Source organism: Salvelinus sp. IW2-2015, linkage group LG4p (genome assembly GCF_002910315.2).
Source record: "Salvelinus sp. IW2-2015 linkage group LG4p, ASM291031v2, whole genome shotgun sequence".
NCBI lineage: Eukaryota > Metazoa > Chordata > Actinopteri > Salmoniformes > Salmonidae > Salvelinus > Salvelinus sp. IW2-2015.
In genome coordinates, this window is record NC_036841.1 from 12,195,303 (window position 1) to 12,215,971 (window position 20,669).

Sequence of the window (20,669 nt, forward strand, 5' to 3'; positions counted from 1 at the left end):
ATTCTGATCCTCGTGACGTCACCCGATACCCTGCGCTCCTACAGTCAGTCAACGAAGGGATGCTCTGAACGAAAGATTGCAGCATCTTTCCTGAGAGACTACAAACAATTCGCATCTCCCTCTAGCTTTGTATCCATTCTCGCATTCTCTTCCCTTTGGACCCTCCTGAAAACCCACCCCTTGCCCTCCAAAATCGAACTGCAGGGTGTCTTCATGCACGAAAGGAGGACCGGATAGAACACCATATTTTTATTTCAGCACTTTTCCTTTCCCTTTACTTATTTAACCTCTTTGTCGTCTGTATATTTTTGTTTTGATCTTTTATTTTGTTGACCATTGCCTAACCGCAATACAGAGAGGAGCGCCATCGGTCTCCATTGCCTGATAGGAATACGCGCTTTATTGCAGTGGAGTGAAATAACACACATGAAAAAATTATTGGAAGATTAAATTAGCCTACTTTCTACAACACGTTTAAAGTATCTGGAACGGGACATCATTTATCTGTTCATTGGATTTTTGTTGAGGTTACGTTCCATACGCAGCGCAAGCATCGTCTTCCTCCGTTAGAACAAATAACCCATACTCTGCGTAGCATCTCGGTGTTCTCTGAAAAGGCGAGGATAACGCGCAAGATATTTCATTCGCAAGACTATACGCATTTTCGATTCTTGAATCGCTTCGTCTATTTAAAGACATTTTTTTTCAATAGGCTACGTTGCATCTGTCTCTTATACACATCTAGATGTGTATAAGAGACAGAGGCTACGTTGCATAAAGGGATAAACGCATTTTCACCCAACCTACTTTAAAAATGATGGCCGGCGGGGCAGTACAACAAAACGGGGTTTTCTTGAATCCTCACCATCACAATCAACAGCCGCACATCTGTCTCTTATACACATCTAGATGTGTATAAGAGACAGAGGCTACGTTGCATAAAGGGATAAACGCATTTTCACCCAACCTACTTTAAAAATGATGGCCGGCGGGGCAGTACAACAAAACGGGGTTTTCTTGAATCCTCACCATCACAATCAACAGCCGCACATGGAGTCGGATCCCCCTGATTCGCGTAAAAGACCACTGGAGACCCCAACCGAGGCTAGCAGCACTAAACGCACAAACACGGGAGGTAAGTAAAAGATGGGGATGCGAGGGATTATTTCGAATGTGTGAATCCAGGTTATCCTTATGCGCACACTGGGGTAGCACCGAAAAAAGGAAAGGATGGCAGGTTGATTATCTGATTATCATCTTGATGTGTAGCATGGCTCAACACAACACTAAAACTAGTGTTATTTAGTGATGTATAAAGCAACATTTGAAATATATTGCATCTTGTTGTAGTCTTTTTTCATTGCATCTATTTACAAAATAAGGGAAATCCTTTGTGTTGATGGAATGAGTGCAATGAAGGGGGTGAGTGAGAGGGTGCTGATTTGGAGGGAACCCTCAGGTCTCATGTACAACTCGTAGAAAAAAAAGGTGCTATGTTGAACCTAAAAGGGTTATTTCATTCATATTTTATTTCACCCATTTTGAGTTTTACGCAAAGGAAATTGTGGATGTCCAAAATAACAACACAGTCTCGAAACTACAAACAACTGAAAAACATTCCATTGTTGATCGCGCTCACATCCCTTGCTTTGTGACGGGTAATCGCGTGATAGTCGATAATCTGTCACATAGGCTAGACTACTCTAGTCTCTTTGCGTGCAATTGCTCAAGAAGACAGTAACATTCATGCAGACACCATTGGTAGTAGGCCTTAATACAGGAGTTTACAGTATATGTCGCCATTTCAGTGCAACATTGTCATCTGCTATTATGCATTCACTGCTTATGCATCATTGTCATTGTAGCATTAAAAATACTGCAACTCGCATTAAAAGAAAGGCTACATTGCCATTGAATACATTCCAATCATAATTATGTTCACTAGTTGGATCAAAGATGGATGTCACCGTAGGTAATCACCATTTGGTTTTTGTTTACATGCTGTCATGCACCAAGGATTATCATCCTCTACTGGCATTATTACTATACCATTAGTATTTACTTATCCTGTCTTCGTGGACTTTTGATAGGCCTACAAAACATTTTTGAAGGTAAAAAAAAATAGTTTTAGAAAAGGCATTTTAGTGTGGCACACCTACCTACCACACACGTAACAACATCATGATATTGTTTACAACCAGAAATAAGCATAAAGTGACCCAAAAAAGTGCTTTCCCATAATGCATTGCGATGATTAAACGCTGCCAAGGAAATTAAGTGAGACAGCTTTGTTAAAAGGAATCGATGCACAGCTGCACATATCTAAAAACCATGCAGCGCTCTTGGGAGACATTACCAACACACACATCTCATCCATTTGACCAAATGAAATGTCTGTGATTATGAGAACAGCTAGAGTACAGTAGCCACACTTTCCCATGGAGTATTGTAGTCAACAGACGCCCAGTCAAAATATTTACACACACACATCTACTCAATGAGATTGTTTTTGTTTACACATTGGAATTGCTTTCTCTGAAATTATATAAAGAGCAATATCCTGGAAAGATACAAGCTTGATAAGAATACATTATAAAGGCTCGTACATGCTTAAAAAGTAGTAAAGCGTTATAGCAGTCGGTTATATCGAGTTCAGTGTTACCAACCACTTCAATAGCTTGATGTTTTAATATTTGCATCACACACAAACATTCAGAAATGGTTAACTAAAGCTTTACTGAGACCTTTCTAAACAATACCCTCATGATCATAATACCCCAAAGTGATTGACTGTGTTCTATAGCAGAGCAACCATTGATACTGTATGTAGGCTAGCTGGCGGCCTGTCCATATTGGAGCCCAATAGCTTAATCAACAGGCCTCGTGCAGGTTGTTTGTGGTTAAACAGAACCAGTAGTAGACTTCAGGACATTGAAGCTAGTTACAGGGGGGTACAGGACCTCATAATCATTTGTGATAACGTTAGTTTTGCCACACACACACAATGTGCTTCCTCTTCCTGTATAGTGGCCTTCCTGCAGCCCCTTTTTGAAACTGAAGGCATTGTATTCCCTCACCAGGAATCACACTCTGAGGCACATGGTAAGAGAGACACTTTGATTTTGTTATTATTCTTCTTTCTTTTGCTATTCGCTTACTAAATTACAATATTACTATAGCAGTTTGACAGTGATATGAATAGTTCCTAAAGAAAGGCAAAAATAGTCTGCAGACTACAATAACCCAATCTTTTCTGAAACTATTTTGGAAAACCTTTAAATCTGATTTCACATTTTCGGCCTATTTTATTGAGCTAAAGATATCTCAATTCATGAGCATCTTATGTATATGGACTATCATGGTAGCTTGGATTATAAGCATATCATCTGCAAAAAAATATAGGCATATGTTTAAGTTTTATATAATTAAGTCCATAGCATCCATTTTCATGTTAAACTGCCATGCTTATTTTGCCATGCTATTCATATTTGTGGAATTTAACAAGTTATCATATTTATAATATTTGCATATCTATTGGATATATTGTGTATATTCAATTGGTTGTTTATAATTTCATAATTAACATGATCACCTTCACTCCTTTTGCATGAAATTGTTAAAGGGGGTATTGATTGGGAATGATGATAAAGTGGATTAGACATAGTTCAACCTCAATGAATGTTGTGTTCTCTAAATATTGTCTACTCTACTGAATGTTCATCTTTGTCTGAGAGTGCTTTGTGCTGTAGCCTATAGAGGCTGTAAATCATGATTATATGTTACATAAAGGTGACATTCTTATCAGGGGAAAAATCACTGACTTGGGTTGATTTATTTTACAATCCAGATGCTTGACTTGCTCCCACTGCATACCCATGGGACGCATATTAAGATAGGTCTTCAGCCCAACTCCCCTCTTATATATAAAAACATTATATTCCCCTCTGTCCACTATAATAAGATATGTTGAAGTCATTTCGTAAATGGATGGACTGGCACCAAAGTGGCTTTAGTGGATAGTGGTGAGGAGGCCTTCTAATGCCCTTGCCAAATGATGTGAGGAGACTGAATAAGTCCGGGGAGGGTGGAGGGGGAACAGAGGGGGGGGGGCGAGGACAATGAGGACCCAGACGAGTAGTTATTCTCCAAACCCCCCCACCCCCCACCCCCATCTGGCAGATACCATACAGAGCACTGAGCCATCGGTCTATAGGACAGGGCCTTTGATATTAGCGATCGCATCGCTAGTGTTTTGTGTTGCTTTCCCCTCCGGAGCTGAGCTGACTTACCTTCCCCCGGATCTATCCATTGGTGCTGAGGAGAATGCGTCACACTTTCACAGAGTGAAAACCCCCAAAAGAGAGCAGAGCTGGTTTTTATAGAGGCTTTGCATAAACATTTGCAAATTGATATGTCAATGATGTTGAAGGAGCACTATGAACAAAGAGCAAATATAAGCTTTGCCCATCGCCTACCAATCTCGTAGCCACCCAGTGTGTGTTAGCCCGGGCTGCTGTAGCCGAAACACTTGTCTGCGGCATGGCTGTTTTTCAGCTGAGCGTTTCTAGGCAGCACGGCGCTCTCTTTCTCTCTATCCATGCTAATCAGGGCTCTCCTTCAGCCCATCACGACTGCTCCCTCTTCTCCACCTCCACCCACCTCCTCATCAATCGCCAGCTGCCATTGACAACCTACCCCCAGCAACCGCATGCAGCCGTGTCTGCCCATCGATTACCATGAACATGAAGGGGGAGCTGCTTCTTCTACTTCATCATCTGTTTTTTTTTGTTTTTTAGCACTGCGTCAAAGAAAAAAAATCCCATTGTATAGGGCGGGGTTTGGGTTGGGGCGGGTGAAATGGTGGCTTACAATTGGGCGCAGGAGTCGCCTGTCTCCTCCAGAGGGTTGCTGAGTGGAGGAGAGGCCTCGCGATGAATATGGATGAGAGCGATGAAAAGAGCGATGCAGAGGGGAAGATCTAGCCCCCTCTCGAAACAGCCGTGCTCGACGAACAATGCACAGCGCCTTTCACACACTCACGCGCTGGAGAAGGAGCGCCACTCAGTATGGGCATTAGCGTAGTTCAGATAGCCGTGTCCGGAAAGGCTCAAAAGTGGACACTAGAAGGCGGGACATTTTGAAAAGGCTACACACTGGTTAGACAAAACCGAAACACATTAAGCGCCTGGCTACATAAGAAACAGAGGACAGCCACTAGGAGGTTCATACAGATTAACTGGTGACCTTGAAAACACTCCCAGACAACAGAATGGCTACAGATGTGAAATACTTTTTATTTTGTCTTATTCATGTTCTAGGGTTGACTCAGAGTAGCTCCCATATAGAACCAAGACAGGTGGTTGTCCACTAACTGGTTTGGAGATTTAACTTGAACAAAAGGAGTGGAGGTTGAGACCAAGGCCCGCTCCCCCACACAATCTCCCCAGCTTAAGTGAATAGCATTTTTCCAACACCCCATTGCTTTAGCCTAGCCCAGAAGCCCACCCAGCCACCGACACCAGATCCCCAGATTTGAACCGTCCAGGCTGATGGAGCCTATTCTGGGCTCCAGGACTACTGGGAGCCTCTAGCAACAGATTGCTGTGTTTACAAACTAGTTTATTATGTCAGATGCCTATTCATTATTTATTGTAGCTACCCCTTACATACACACATAATGACACACACACACACACCCTCGAACGAATGACACTGATCCAACGCCAAGGATACTAGGAGTAAGACATGTGGGATGTATTCTGACCTAGCTGGCTCACTTTGTTGTTTTCCCAATAGAACACATTGGGAGTGGTGAGTTGGAAGCATTTCTCTAAAACACACATACGCACGCATACACAAACATGCATAAAAACACACACACACACACACATAGAATAGGTGACTGATTTTCCTCCATTAAAGGGGCACTTTGGGATTTTGGCAATGAGGCCATTTATCTACTTCCCCAGTCAGAGGAACTCATGGATACCATTTTCATCTCTCTGTGTCCAGTAAGAAGGAAGTCAGAGGTAGTTTTGCAAGCCAATGCTAACTAGCATGCTAGTTAGCAATTGCGCTAGCACTAGTTAGCAACTTCCTTCAAACTGCTCGCAGGGACATAAAAATGGTATCCACAAGTAGATAACGGGTCTCATTGCCAACATCTTGACGTATCCCTTTGAGTCTTATGCAATGACAAGTGAGGGGAAATGACTGTGTTCCGGCAGAAATTGTAGCTGCTGGGATGTGTCCCTGTTTTTGTTGTGTGAGAGGAAAGAAAACAAAGACCCTTGGCAACCAGGAACCACAATCCTGATGCCTAACATCTGCTTAGGGCGGATCACATCTCTTTCAGGTCTATGCTCATTTAAATCAATCCATCCACAGTCCTCACTGGGATGTATCAGACAATTATTTAAAACTCACGACAGTTCAGCATAAAGCCTCTTCTCACAAAACATACGAATTCAATCTGAGGATCTTGTGCCCCAGCCTGACCAGGCTATTTTCTGACAGCGTCGGGGAAATATATCTTGACAGGGTTAGAGCAAGTGGTTTTATGTTACCTATCAGAGATCGATGTAGAATGCGTGCTGATTGTCTAGACAGGAGTAGCCGAGCAACTGTGCACAGTCATCATGCTTGATTAGTACGGGCTGCATGCAGTTTTATCATCTGAGCGACTGGGACTAGCCATGATACAGGCAAATCTGTATGACAAATTATTAAAGACAGAGACAATTAGAAATCATTTCTATGTATAAAAGTGAACCTCTGTGTATGAAAGGCGTGTGTACTGTTTATGAGATGTTTATATGGATATACAGTATGTATGTATGTATGTATGTCCACCTGTCTGTGTGTGTATTTGTTGTATTTGTGTGTGTGTCTACTTGTGTTGTGTAGTTTGCATGAGGGTTCATGTGCAGCAGCAGAACCCGTTTGTGTTTGATATTATTTATTCATTCCATTATTAATTGAGGCTGGTTAAAAGTAGACCCATCCCAATCAAAATGAGGTCAGTCTTGGCTTTATTGGGAATCTGGGTCAACGCAGAACGCAGGCAGTTCTGCTGCTTCTTATACTCAGTGCAAGCAGGCTTACTGTCAGACATTGCTGTGCGGGAGAAAACAATGCTGTAACTTGCTTTAAAAGGCCGTCCCAGCTCTATGCATGATTTCATTGCTATGACCTTACTCCCAGTTAGAACGGAAAGTATCGTATTTCCTCCTTGTGTAAAGCGCTCTCTGTACATCACCCTTGGGTGGGTTCAACAGACCAGGTCCCAGACGGTGCCAATGGTGCAATTTTATGATTTGGAGAATGCTGAGGAGAACAGCAGTGCTTAGAAAACGATATTTCTAACAAACGGACTCTTTGCACACACACACACACACACACACACACACACACACACACACACACACACACACACACACACACACACACACACACACACACACACACACACACACACACACACACACARCCACCCACAAACAAACAGTCACAGAAAACACAACAAATGGGGGTGCATCGATTAATGAGATTATAGCAGGACCAGTGAGTMTTTRGATGAAAGATAATGAACTCTCTRAATTAGCTGKTGATTCCCCCAGCRAGYCCAAAACKTKTTATGTCTGCCTGCCTGCACCCCTCTCAGCATCTCCCTCAACCAACACTCTATAAGGTACTCCGTGTTCTTCGTTAGAAATTGCATGACACTCCTGAACACATGCTAGGAAGTCATCAATGTCCATGCATGGGATGTCGCTATTTTATTGTGACTCAAGTCAAAGTGTGAGTGTAGCCGTCATTATAAGCAAACACTCAAAAGGCAATTGTGTCACAACTCATGACACCCCACCACCTTCTCCACACCTTGCACAGTGGATTGATTTCTGTTGCGTTAGTACGGAACAGGTATTATGGCATGTACCATCCGTAGCGTACCTTGCACATCAACAGTGCATGTGCATGTGTCGTGAAGTGACACAAAACCATGCCCTCGTAATAATACTCCTATTTATATCTGCCGCCTTGGGGGAGGCAACCTGGATTAATTGTGGTGGAATATTAAGAGAGGAGGAGAGGACTGGTTGAGATACTGGGATACAATGTCACCTTAACCCTTCAAACTACCAACATATTTTACATACGCGTATTACCAACTTGGGTCATTTTGACCCCAAGAAGAAACTATTGGAAAAAGCAACAATCATAGAAAAATAACAACTTAATTATTTTCAGATAAWWTTTTTTTTAAAACAGACTTATTTTAGAAAATGTACAGTTCATTAGCATCTGTAAAACTGAAATAAAAAATGGCAGTTATACACATCCACATGAACACTAAAAAGCAGATTTACCATAATTTGATTGTAGTATCATTCAGTTAGGTAAATATTAATTGTGTCATACTTGTGGTAAAAATGTCTGTCAGTACACCAGCATTTGAAATATGCTACATTTTGGGGACAAAATGGAATTCACCCATTGATCCTGAGAGACATATGGCTTAGTTTTCTTCATTTACATACCCCACAGCCAGCATTAGCATTACTGCTAGTGACACAATGGGAGTGATAGGGCCTCTGGCAGGATGCTTCAAAAAGCATACCCAAATCCTCAAAGTCACTTCAAAATAAATGTTATAGCAACAAAAAAAACATAACAAGTTGCACAAATATAGAATATTGGAGGGTATTAAAGGAATTCTGGTATTTATATAACATTTTACGTAGAATAACTATTTTTCAGAAAATACATACCAATACAGCACTATGTGTACTTTCAGAGGGGAGCTAGCTGGTTTCTGTATTATAATTCTACCAAGCATCATACCACTGACATACTTTTATGAGCTGTTTTGACTGCAACTAAGCATATGTCTAAGGTAATTTAGATTTTGTACACGGTCATACCTAGTTACATGTTATAACCATAAGCAAGTACATAAGGTGCTCCATTTTTGCAGGTGATCTGTCTGTCAGGTTAAGATCACTCCAACAGGTCCCCCTCCACCTTCTGAGGATTTGTCTAGCTTAATATTATGTCTCTGGAGAAACCAAAGAAATCGTTTTTTAGATTTGCCCTAGAACAGGGATCTCCAACCCAGTTCCTGGAGAGCTACCCTTCTGTCGGTTTTCCTTTCAATCTCTGTTGTAACTAACCTGCTTCAGTTTATCAACTAGCTCGTTATTAGAATCAGGTGTGCTAGATTTGGATTGAAGCTAAAACCTACAGGACGGTGACTCTCTAGGAACAGGGTCGGAGGGATTCAGAACATATCTGATTTCTGTATTACAGTTCTATCAAGTATTTACACCATTGGCAGATTTTTATATTCACAAAAATAAGGTCATTTTGGTTTTGTACAGTGTCGTACGATACGTGGTATGAAAAATGACAATTTTAGGTGAGTACATGGGGAGCTGTTTAGATGATCTGTCTATCTGGTCAAAATCACTGATACTGGTCCCCCTCCACCCTCTGGTGGCATGGATAACTTGTAATTATGTCCCCAGAGAAACCTAAATTAAAATAAAGGTCCTATCTATTCAATTTCTACAGGTGGAAAAATGTGTTTTTGGCTGGGGTCAAAATGATCCCAAAGGACTTGAATTTTTTTAAAGTCCATATTAAACAATTTGTAAAGGTTTTCTTCCTGGGGTGAAGGAGAGGACCAAAATGCAGCGTAGCCAGTGCTCAACATGTTTAATTATAAGAACAAGTGAACACTACAAACAACTTACAAAATAACAAACGTGCAAAACCGATACAGACCTATCTGGTGCAGAACACAGAGACAGGTAACAACCACCCACAACGAACACAGTGAAACAACCTACCTAAATTTGTAAGTCGCTCTGGATAAGAGCGTCTGCTAAATGACTTAAATGTAAATGTAAATGTAAATATGACTCTTAATTAGAGGAACGCAAAACACCTGCCTCTAATTAAGAGCCATACCAGGCAACCCTAAACCAACATAGAAACACACAACATAGAATGCCCACCCAAAACTCACGCCCTGACCATCACACACATACAAAACAACAGAAAACAGGTCAGGAACGTGACACAATTATTTAGATTTATTAAGAAAAAGTTGATTGACAAATTCATAAAATTAAAAATCAAATTAAGAATAGAATAAACCACATTTGGGATATGGTCAAAAGTATGCCTATGAGGTCAAAATGACCCAAGTCGGTAGTTTGAGGGTTAAAGTCCCAGTCAGGGAAGAGGCTATAGACTTTAAAGTCACAGTCAGGCAAGAGGCTATAGACCTTAAAGTCACATTCAGGCATGAGGCTAAGGCCAGTTGCTGGATTAAGGCTTCCACATTTTTATTTCTCCATTATTTTACCAGGTAAGTTGACTGAGAACACATTCTCATTTACAGCAACAACCTGGGYAGTAGTTACAGGGGAGAGGAGGGGGGTGAATGAGCCAATTGTAAACTGGGATTATTAGGTGACCATGACAGTTTGAGAGCCAGATTGGGAATTTAGCCAGGACACCAGGGTTAACACCCTTACTCTTACAATAAGTGCCATGGGATCTTTAATCCCGACCTCAGAGAGTCAGAACACCCGTTTCACGTCCCATCCGAAAGACAGCACCCTACACAGGGCAGTGTCCCCAATCACTGCCCTGGGGATTTGGGATGTTTTTTACACCAGAGGAAAGAGTGCCTCCTACTGCCCCTCCAACACCACTTCCAGCAGCATCTGGTGTCCCATCCAGGGACTGACCAGGACCAACCCTGCTTAGTTTCAGAAGCAAGCCAGCAGTGGTATGCAGGGTGGTATGCTGCTGGTATGTTTTGGTTCGGCTGGCGCCTAGGTATGTGAGTGTGCTCGACCGCTTGAAAAACTAGAAAAAAGCGACAATAGAACTGTTTCTCCATCTTGAGATGCCATAGCCACTTCCTCAAACTAGTCATTCATTTTGAGGTTTTTGCGAAGGAGATCTTAGTCGCGCAATTTGACATCTAACTAGGATGTTTGGTGCAGTATTTCTCAAGTGAAATTTTTTTCATGAAAATGAGTCGTCTATCGTTGAATGGCAACAAACACTTAATTGAAGAATCCCTACTGTTGACCAATCACTGAACTGTTTTGGATAGGAAGCATGTGGACGCTTCAGCAGGCAGGTAGCCATCGCCATACAGAACAAAGGCACTTTTGTTCCGAAAGTGGGTGGGTAGCTTCGTTTTCTCTCTGCTGCTAAACCCCCCATTTGCCCACTTTGAAGCAACGCCTTCGTGTCTTCAAGCTTTTGATGTTTCAGTTGTGTTCCTACTACAGTAGCCTGCGTGTCTTCTTGTTTTGTCCTATATCCAAGGAGGGTGGGCGGAAGAACAGGAGCTGAGAGCAGTGTACAAGTTTTCTCTGTTATGTATACACTAGTTTTGAAACTGGCCAAAGTGTAAGGGACATTTATGGAAACCAGACTGTAGGGGTAGATGGTGTAAATATGGGAGTATGGTTATGCAATGTGTGACTGTGTTTCCAAAAGCATTACATCTATTTGATTAGATTTAACAAATCCCATAGCCCTTTATTAATAACGGTCTGCCAAGATGATGACAAAGAGCAGATACTTCTGTGAAACGCTAAAATGAGATTAAATCCATTTGTGAAATGATTTACAGCTGTAAATGCATAGAAAGAGGAGAGTTGTTGTGGATTGTCGTCATAATCTAATCATGCACTAAGATGATTTTCTGTAGAGTTTAAGGATGCCTGAAAGATGAATGGATAGGTTGAGGGGGAGAAGAGGTGGGGCTGTGCAAAACAGAGATGGATTATAGTGGCCGTCGATTTGTACAGTAGATTGATCACCTAGTGTATTACATTCTGACTTTCTTTTTCCTTTCCTGCCTGCAGAGGAAGGTAGTACCTTCCTGAAGGTGCTATCCCCACCTATGCGCCGGTCCATCATCGACAAGGGAGGACAGACATCGTCCAGCTACAGAAAGAACCGGCGCCACCTCAAGCTGTCCAAATCCAAGAGACTTCTACCTGGTGAATGGCTCGTTGACCACTGCTGTATTTCAATCAAAGACGCTGTATTTTAGAGATTTTCATATAAATGACCTTATTTCAGAGTCTCCTATATGTATTATTTATTCACCTCTGCCCCTCAAAAGGACTTCCCCTTTCCCAGACGTGTTGTATCTGGAACTGATTCCACTGGGTAACAAACATGGCCTCTCTTCAGTGCTCATGCAGCCGTGGATCACATGTAACATGCGAGTGAACAACAGAGTCAAGTTCACCACAATACAGGATTAAAGGGTTAGTTAAATGTGAAATTGTATTTGCCAAACTCTTAATTCCTCCATACATGGCGTTTTTGCACAGCTAGACACATGAATGCACCTCAGCTGGTGTCCCAGCCTGTCATGTAAGCAGCTTGTGTGATCCCGATGAAATTGTCTCTGAACAACACAGCAGGAAGGATTACATTGAAAATTATGAGACAAAACAATCACTGTACTTTTATCTCTATTGCACTCAATATTATGTCTGCACATGTAAATGGGAGAAGGTGCAATCAGTTCAGATGTTGGGCTCCTTTTAGAAGAGCATTTTAATCCTGGTATACCTTCTACTGCACCCTTGTCAACAAGAACGGCCATCTCTATGTTTCTCCTCTCCCTGGCTGAAACCCCATACTCCAGCCAGGCTAGAGCAGATTGCCAAGTGCGAAGAGCCCCCATCACCCTCGGACCCTTCCCAAACATCCCAAACCCTCCTCCCTTATGGGAATTCATATAACTAGTATCTGATTTGTGAACGGCCTTTTGAGATAGAGAGTGAAAAGACCACAGAAGAGGAGAAAAAGAGGAAAGAGAAGAAAGAAAAGAAAGAAAATAAAGGATGGCTGTAAAGCCCTTTTCTTCGTCTTGGGGGAGTGCGGGAGGGGGGGGCTTATAGGTGGGGGCGGGGGGAGGTATAGAGAACTGTGTAGGGGAGGGGGGTTTCCCTTCCCTTGCACTGAAGAGCATCTGGTATGCAAATGGCACCGGCCTGCTCTTCCTGGCTACAAATCAAAAGGTCCACCTGCTGTCGATGTCCCTCTGGTTCCCACCAGGGGGACGAGTAGGCGGCTGGGCAAGGTGGTGCCGTGGGGAATGATGGGGAAAATAGAGTCAAAGCCAAAGAAGTGGCTGTGTAGTTGCTTAGACTCTGTCCCACAGCACAAGGACGTGCTCCTTTCAATTTCATCCTGGATATGCCTCACCAGCATTTCATTGCCACCAATTAGTTGCTGCCACAGCCAGTATTGGGCCCGAGACAGACATTATTTAAAAGCCAAGATTTATTAAAACACCCCTCTGCAAATTAGCCCCTGCGACATGTTACTGGAAATAGCGACCTATTTTTACTGCGACCTTCTCGGCAATGGAGGGCCCGCTGCTCTATTCGTAACAGAGCTGGAAAAAAATGTAGATTTGAAAAAAAATATCTCTTATGACAGCATCATTGCTCATACCTGCAGGTGTCTGGGCTATAGGGAGAGAAGGTAAAGGATGCTGCAGCCACTCATGTCATCCATTACTCTTTCTTTGGGGATCACAAGTGAATAAAGATATTATAAGACATAGCTATCGCACCCAGAGTTGCAATTGGAATGATCAGGCTTTTCTTTCTCTGCTGTATGCGATATTGAAGTTGAGAAATGCTAGAAACTGATTAAGAAAATCAACATTTCTAATTTCATGTCCCTCAGATGGCAATTAGCCTCAAGTGCTATATGCTCGTTCACTTTTATATTTAGCTACCATAAGAAAACAAGAAGATAGCTAGGTGTTTTCCAGTCCAATTATCATCCAGGTGATGAGCTTACTTGTTCTGGGTCACCTCTCCAGTTTTTGGAAGCTGTCTACTGTCTCCAGAGACTGTAAGTAGGTCAAGAGAACGGTGGTGGCGTCTCTTCCCCCCTTTAATATGAGGACAATTTTGCTTCAAATTTTGGAGATACAAATGCTTATTAACACATGGTTCATAAAGACCACAGCCTTAACATGTCTTTGACCCATGAACCCACCTACAGGTTACCACCTACAAATTGTTTGCCCCTGTGACACCCCATCCCTTAGGATGCCCTTAGGGCACCCACCACAGGGACAGTTTAATGGGGTTCAAAGGTGATGGTGGAAGAATAAAGAACTCTCCTTTTAAGTGAGAGACAGTCCCCCCCGTCTTATCGTTTGTTCCTAAACGTGGACTCCCTCCACGTTTAGTTTGTCCCGACCAACCGCTCACTGATCTTCCCCTGGCCCTCCATATCGCTGGAGCGTGGCACCATATTGAAGCTTTGTCTTAATCCTCTGCCATGATTGCAGTTTTCAGGATTTAATACCTAGCCAAACCCTCCAGCCCCCCCACCAAAGCATTATCAACATCACTGATTTCTCCCTTCCAAGCCGCTTAGGCTCTAAGCTTTTTGACTGAAAGATGAAAAGCCGCAATATTACATATCCAACTCGTCTGGCTGAAATGAGTTTCCTGTTTGTTTTCATTTACGGTCTATTTTCTAGATGAATCATTATTACCGTCTGTGGTTTAATTCAGTTATTGAGTTTAATTCAGTATATCATCTAAATACAATTATTGATGTTGATTCTGACTGAATTTCAGAAATATTGTGATGAATGTATAGTTTGATGTGCTGTGCTGCCTAACCAAGACCTTCACTATTAATATGAAGTTAGGTTGTCATTATCTAGACTGCCCTCTCCCTTTTCATTTCTGGTCAGCCATGTTCCAGGAAGTAGTTTTATTCCAGGAAGTGATGCTGTTCGGGGGAGTAGTTAGATATGGGATGGGGCATTTTATGGCTAATGGTAGAAGGATACCACTATTTTGACTGTCTTTTGAAGTTCATCTCTGTGAACTCACACCTAGAGACAGGCCAGTTTGATTGGGTTGAGATAGCGGTGCCATGAACGGTTAATGATTTCTGTCATTGATAACCTTTAGAAAACATTGAAAATGTTCCCATATCCACCATTCCCAACATTATGCCACTGGCATACATGTACAGCTCACAGGAGGTTGGTGGCACCTTAATTGGGGAGGACGGGCTTGTGGTAATGGCTGGAGCGGAATGGTGGAATGGTATCTAATACATCAAACACATGGTTTGATGCCATTCCAGTTGCTCCATTCCAGGCATTATTATGAGCCATCCTCCCCCTCAGCAGCCTCCACAAAAGCAGCAATTCTCATTTTAATACACTCCATCTCCATTTTAAAACAACATCATAAAATCCACAGCACATGGCTGATGCTAGGTCAATGCTATCTAGCTATACTCAGTGCCTGTGTGCATGTCAGCCTAGTATGTAGAGGATCTTTGTTGAGCAGCAGTAGTGACAGTGTCGCCAGCAGTAGAGGATCACAGGCTGGTGACAGGGTGTCCCGCGTCACCGTGGGGACAGAGAAGGTCCCCTTGATGTGTGACGTCACCGTCAAGCCAACGAATGGCCGACTGGCTGAATAATTCCTCGGTGCCAGTCAGTGCCTGAGCGATCACTGCGCAGTCTACCATCACAGGCAGGCAGCACACACAGGAGCACACAGGAGCACAGGGAGGATTAGAATGATGATGATTAAACTACTACTTATCAGCCTCATCATCCACATTATCTTCACCAGGTTATTGTTTTGATTTTCTGGGATTATCAAGATGGCCTTTATTGACTGTACGACAGATATTTCTGTGATGTATTCACTTTGCTGGACATTTTGTATGCTTCCTGGTCCACTCCATCACCCAGCTGACTTGTGTAACTAACCCAGAGGCTTCACTCACCTCTGCTACAGCCTGCATCTGGCCACATCAATCACCCCGCCCAGCCAAGAAAGGCATGGCTAATCAATCTAATAGCCACATCCAGAGTGGAGTGCAGGACATTGTAGCTACCTGCAGACATGTATACCCACATGCATTCACCCCAATCTCTCTTCTTCCCTCCTACCCTTTGGAGCTCTCTCTCTTGCTTTCTCTCTCGCTCTCTCTCTCATTAGCTACCTCTATCTCTTTCGTCTTCCAAGTCTCCTCACTGTTTTGATCTCTCATTCATCTTGTATCCTTTGTTCTCTCTCTCCCTGATCTCTTCAGTCTCTAGGGTGCTGGAGCTTTGCCGGCTCCATGTGCTCCAGCTTTTTAATCAGATATATATAAAAAAAGAGCAAACTGGGATCGGCCATAAATATACTTCCATCAATATATCCCACAGATCAATTGTGCCGGGAGTGGGAGCAGGGTCTGCAGTGTACTACACCATGCCCGCCTGCTTCCTGCATGGTGAAATATGATTGTCATCAACCCCCTACACTCTGATTATCAAACACCCCCCGACAACCCAATCACTGCAGAACCTCCGTTGATCTAACAGGCCTAAGTCTGTGTTTACTTCTGGAAATGAGAACTGTGACTATGTGTGCAGAGAAAGGCTAAGGGAAGAGAGGCAGTCATCTTTTTCCACCCGGTGAGTTTTATCACACGGTTACTCATATCCCCCCAGACTCCCCCTGCACCACCACTGCCAGTCAGTCTGATAACTCACACCTAAGTTAGAGTTAAAAAAGAGCAATGTTTTCATGAAAGTGCTTGAATAAAAAACAAACGGGGACATCATTCCAGCTGAAATTTTATGTCATGAAACAAGGTATTATTWTTTTTTTTTAAGTCATGCAACAAGACTTGTTTAAAGCTCATTTTTAAAATATTCTCTCCGGGACAAGAATGCAGGGGACAGTGAATCCAGTCATTATCTAATTTATTTTAAGAATCTTTGAATAGGATCATTTTCTGTGTCGAAATGGGGGATATCTGACCCTGTGAATCCCACTCCACAAGGCACCTGCCAATCACAACACCATCAGACCTGGCAACCAATCAGAATACACCTCTGTGGTTGCCGGCACTGCAGACAGACCAGAGCTGTCCTGGGATTGGCTGTAGCCGGGCTGGCTGGCAGAGAGGGACGAGGGCTTTTGTTACAGGCCGATTATGTACGAGGGGAGTCGAAAATAGCCCGCCTCAATCATTCCTTTGTGCTGGCATGACAAAGCTCTGCCCCAGCTGTGCTGTCTCCTCTCTGGGACTATGCAACAACTGCTACTGCCTGGCCTAAAGAGGCCCAGACCTACATAGGACTAATCTGCACTAGAGCCTGTTTGTTGGAGGGTGTTGATGTAGGTATATTCATATCTACGGTTGAAGGCACAAGTAAAGATATGGCTCTGGGTTTTTTGTTTTTGAGTGAGTAGCTGTATGAATGGATGAGGTTTCTGAGAGAGAAGCTGTATGAATGGATGAAGTTTCTGAGAGAGAAGCTGTATGAATGGATGAGGTTTCTGAGAGAGAAGCTGTGATGAATGGGATGAAGGTTTCTGAGAGAGAAGCTGTATGAGTGGATGAGGTTTCTGAGAGAGAAGCTGTATGAATGGATGAGGTTTCTGAGAGAAGCTGTATGAGTGGATGAGGTTTCTGAGTGAGAAGCTGTATGAGTGGATGAGGTTTCTGAGTGAGAAGCTGTGTGAATGGATGAGGTTTCTGAGTGAGAAGCTGTATGAATGGATGAGGTTTCTGAGAGAGAAGCTGTATGAATGGATGAGGTTTCTGAGAGAGAAGCTGTATGAATGGATGAAGTGAAAGTGGAAGGAGAGAGGTGTGCGTTAATTAGAGGTGGGAATGTGTATGTGACAGATTGGGGGAACAGAGAGAATGGGAGGGAGAAAGGGAATGAGAGAGGGATGAAGGAAAGCAATATCCAGTAGATTGAATATGCAGTGGTTTGAATATCCAGTGGACTGCATATCCAGTGGTTTGAATGGTCAATGATGGGCCCCAAACTGTCAGGGACAATAGAGAGTGGTGGGCCACTATTAATGACAATAGAGTCTTTGACATTGTGACCGCTCAGCCCCTCAAGGGTGGGGGAAGGGGGGAGCGAGTTGGTCTCCCATCTGCCTCAAGAGGGTCATGTCACACTGTGTGTGGTGTGTGGTGTGGTGTGTGATGTAGTGTGTGTGGTGTGGTGTGTGGTGTGGTGTAGTGTGTGTGGTGTGTGTGGTGRGCGGTGTGTGTGCAGGCAGGCCTTTAGAACTGGACTACAGTTGTATCAGTTTTTGGATTTAATGCATTTGTTTGGTTGCTAGCTTGAGCTCATGTTTGGTTGTGTAGTATAAATTTGATAGCTACAGTAATTCTACCAGTGGAGGCTGGTGGGAGGAGCTATAGGAGGACAGGCTCATTGTAACGGCTGGAATGGAATACATGGAACCGTATCAAACAGATCAAACATATGGAAACCACATGTTTGACTCCGTTCCACTGATTCCATTCCAGTCATTACAATGAGCCTGGCCTGCTATTGCTCCTCCCACCAGCCTCCACTGAAATCTATTATCTAAGGAGATACAAATCCAGGCTTTCTAACTCATTGTACTATCCTAGCAGTTCATGAAATAATGCAACTCACGCTCCATGTCTTGTCAATGCCATGAGTATGATTTGATATAATCACAATATATGTTGTTGCTGTGTACCACCCTGCTAAAGTCAGCAGAATATAGTTGATGGATAACAGACAACCGCCTGCCTATCTCTTCTCATCTTGTCATCAGCTGCATCTTTTCTGTGAGCTTATCAGAAAAGTCAGTGGTCTTTATTTAGGTTTGCTTGGCTAAGCAACAAGGCTTGCCTCTTCAGACATAAAGAGGGGGGAAAATGTTACTGTGGAACACGCCATGAGTGACAGTGTAGGAGACAACACACATTCTGGTTTCAACAACAGAGTCAAGTTAGGGAGAGGAGAGAGGACTTGACATGTTCTCTCCTGAAACATGTTGTCACAAAGCTCAGCCCCACCCACTGAGACGTCTGAATCCCCACCACAATTGACTTGCTTTGTGATCTGAATTGAGCGGATGGGATGATATTGGAAGAATTGTGATATATTAGAGAGCTGAGAGAGAGGGAGACAGAGAGCGACTGAATGTGTTCGATCACAGGAGGTTGGTGGTGCCTTCATTTGGGAGGACGGGCTTGTGGTAATGGCTGGTGTGGAATTAGTGGAATGGTATCAAATACATCAAACACATGGTTTCATGTGTTTGATGCCATTCCATATGCTCCGTTCCAACCATTATTATGAGCCGTCCTCCCCTCAGCAGCCTCCACTGGTGCGCATGCATGCTTGGGTGTGTATACGTGTGTACGGTGTTCTCGAGGTACAAAGCAGGAGACAACACGCCCCTCGTACTCCACCCCAACTCCCAAAACAAAGCGGGTTTTGTGGGACTGCGCTGCACACCCGGTTGCCTTGGTGATCGGAATGAAAGTGACAGCTCCCCAAGCAACAGAGCCCTCTCCCCTCCCCCCCCTCCCTCCTCTTCCCTCCCCACCCCAGCAGGTGTAGCAGGAAAAGGAAGATGTCTGTCACTTCTGGCCTTGTGTCTCTGCTGGAGGAGAGGAGAGTGAAGTGGGACTGCGGCTGCGCAGCTCATCGGCAGCTCTCCGTTGTTCGACTCACATCGAGGGCACACAGATTCAGGGAACCAATGGGTGGCGAACAGCGCTGCAGTCGTTTCTGTGGATGGAAAGTAAAAACACAACACCTTTTATTCAACTACTTCCTTGAGAACAGAACTGTATTGTTTAGATGCCTTTTTGGATTGGACAACATTGGGCCCCGTGCACACAGTCTCCTGTGATTGCACACTCACAACAATGACACTTAGCGTTTATGGTTGCCATGGAGATATCCCTCGTTGCAGAATGAGGTTAGAAGCAAAGGTCTAAATCTCCTAATGTCCTTGCCGCGGGTGGAGACTGTCTGAAGAACTTGATCAACTTCCGGCGCCGATAGAGATGGCAGCCTCGCTTCGCGTTCCTTGGAAAATATGCAGTATTTTGTTTTTTTACGTGTTATTTCTTACATCGGTACCCCGGGTAATCTTAGGTTTCATTACATACAGTCGGGAGGAACTACTGAATATACGATTAACGTCAACTCACCATCGTTCCTACCAGGAATATGACTTTCCCGAAACGGATCCAGTGTTTTGCCTTCCACACAATACAATGGATCTGATCCCAGCCGGCGACCCTGGGCGACGCCGAAAAAGGGGAAAACGTGGCGGTCTCGTGGTCAGGCTTCGGAGACGGGCACATCGCGCTCCACTCCCTAGCATACTACTCGCCAATGTCCAGTCTCTTGACAATAAGGTTGATGAAATCCGAGCACGGGTAGCATTCCAGAGAGACATCAGGGATTGCAACGTGCTCTGCTTCACGGAAACATGGCTAACTCAAGGGACGCTAACGGAGTCGGTGCAGCCAGCTGGTTTCTCCATGCATCGCGCCGACAGAAACAAACATCTTTCCGGTAAGAAGAGGGGCGGGGGGTATGCCTTATGATTAACGAGAAGTGGTGTGACCATCATAATAACACACAAGAATCAAGTCGTTCTGTTCACCTGATCTAGAACTCCTCACAATCAAATGTCGACCGCATTATCTACCAAGGGAATTCTCGTCAATCATAATCACAGCCGTATACATTCCCCCCCAAGCAGACACATCGATGGCCCTGAACGAACTTTATCTGATCTTTGTAAACTGGAAACCACACACCC

The 20,669-nt window shown here is 43.6% G+C and overlaps 1 protein-coding gene across 1 annotated transcript in view; it reads left to right on the forward strand.

Annotated features, from left to right (window-relative positions):
* Positions 1-936: 936 nt before the first annotated feature.
* The window catches only part of LOC139023512 (RNA-binding protein Nova-1-like), a gene marked incomplete at its 3' end in the record, with an annotated part of 54,191 nt that continues 34,458 nt past the window's right edge, over positions 937-20,669 (forward strand). Inside the window, exons 1-2 of the mRNA XM_070436805.1 lie at positions 937-1,135; positions 11,898-12,035. Of these exons, the coding sequence (XP_070292906.1) occupies positions 979-1,135; positions 11,898-12,035 (295 nt within the window). The remainder of the gene's footprint in view (positions 1,136-11,897; positions 12,036-20,669) is intronic.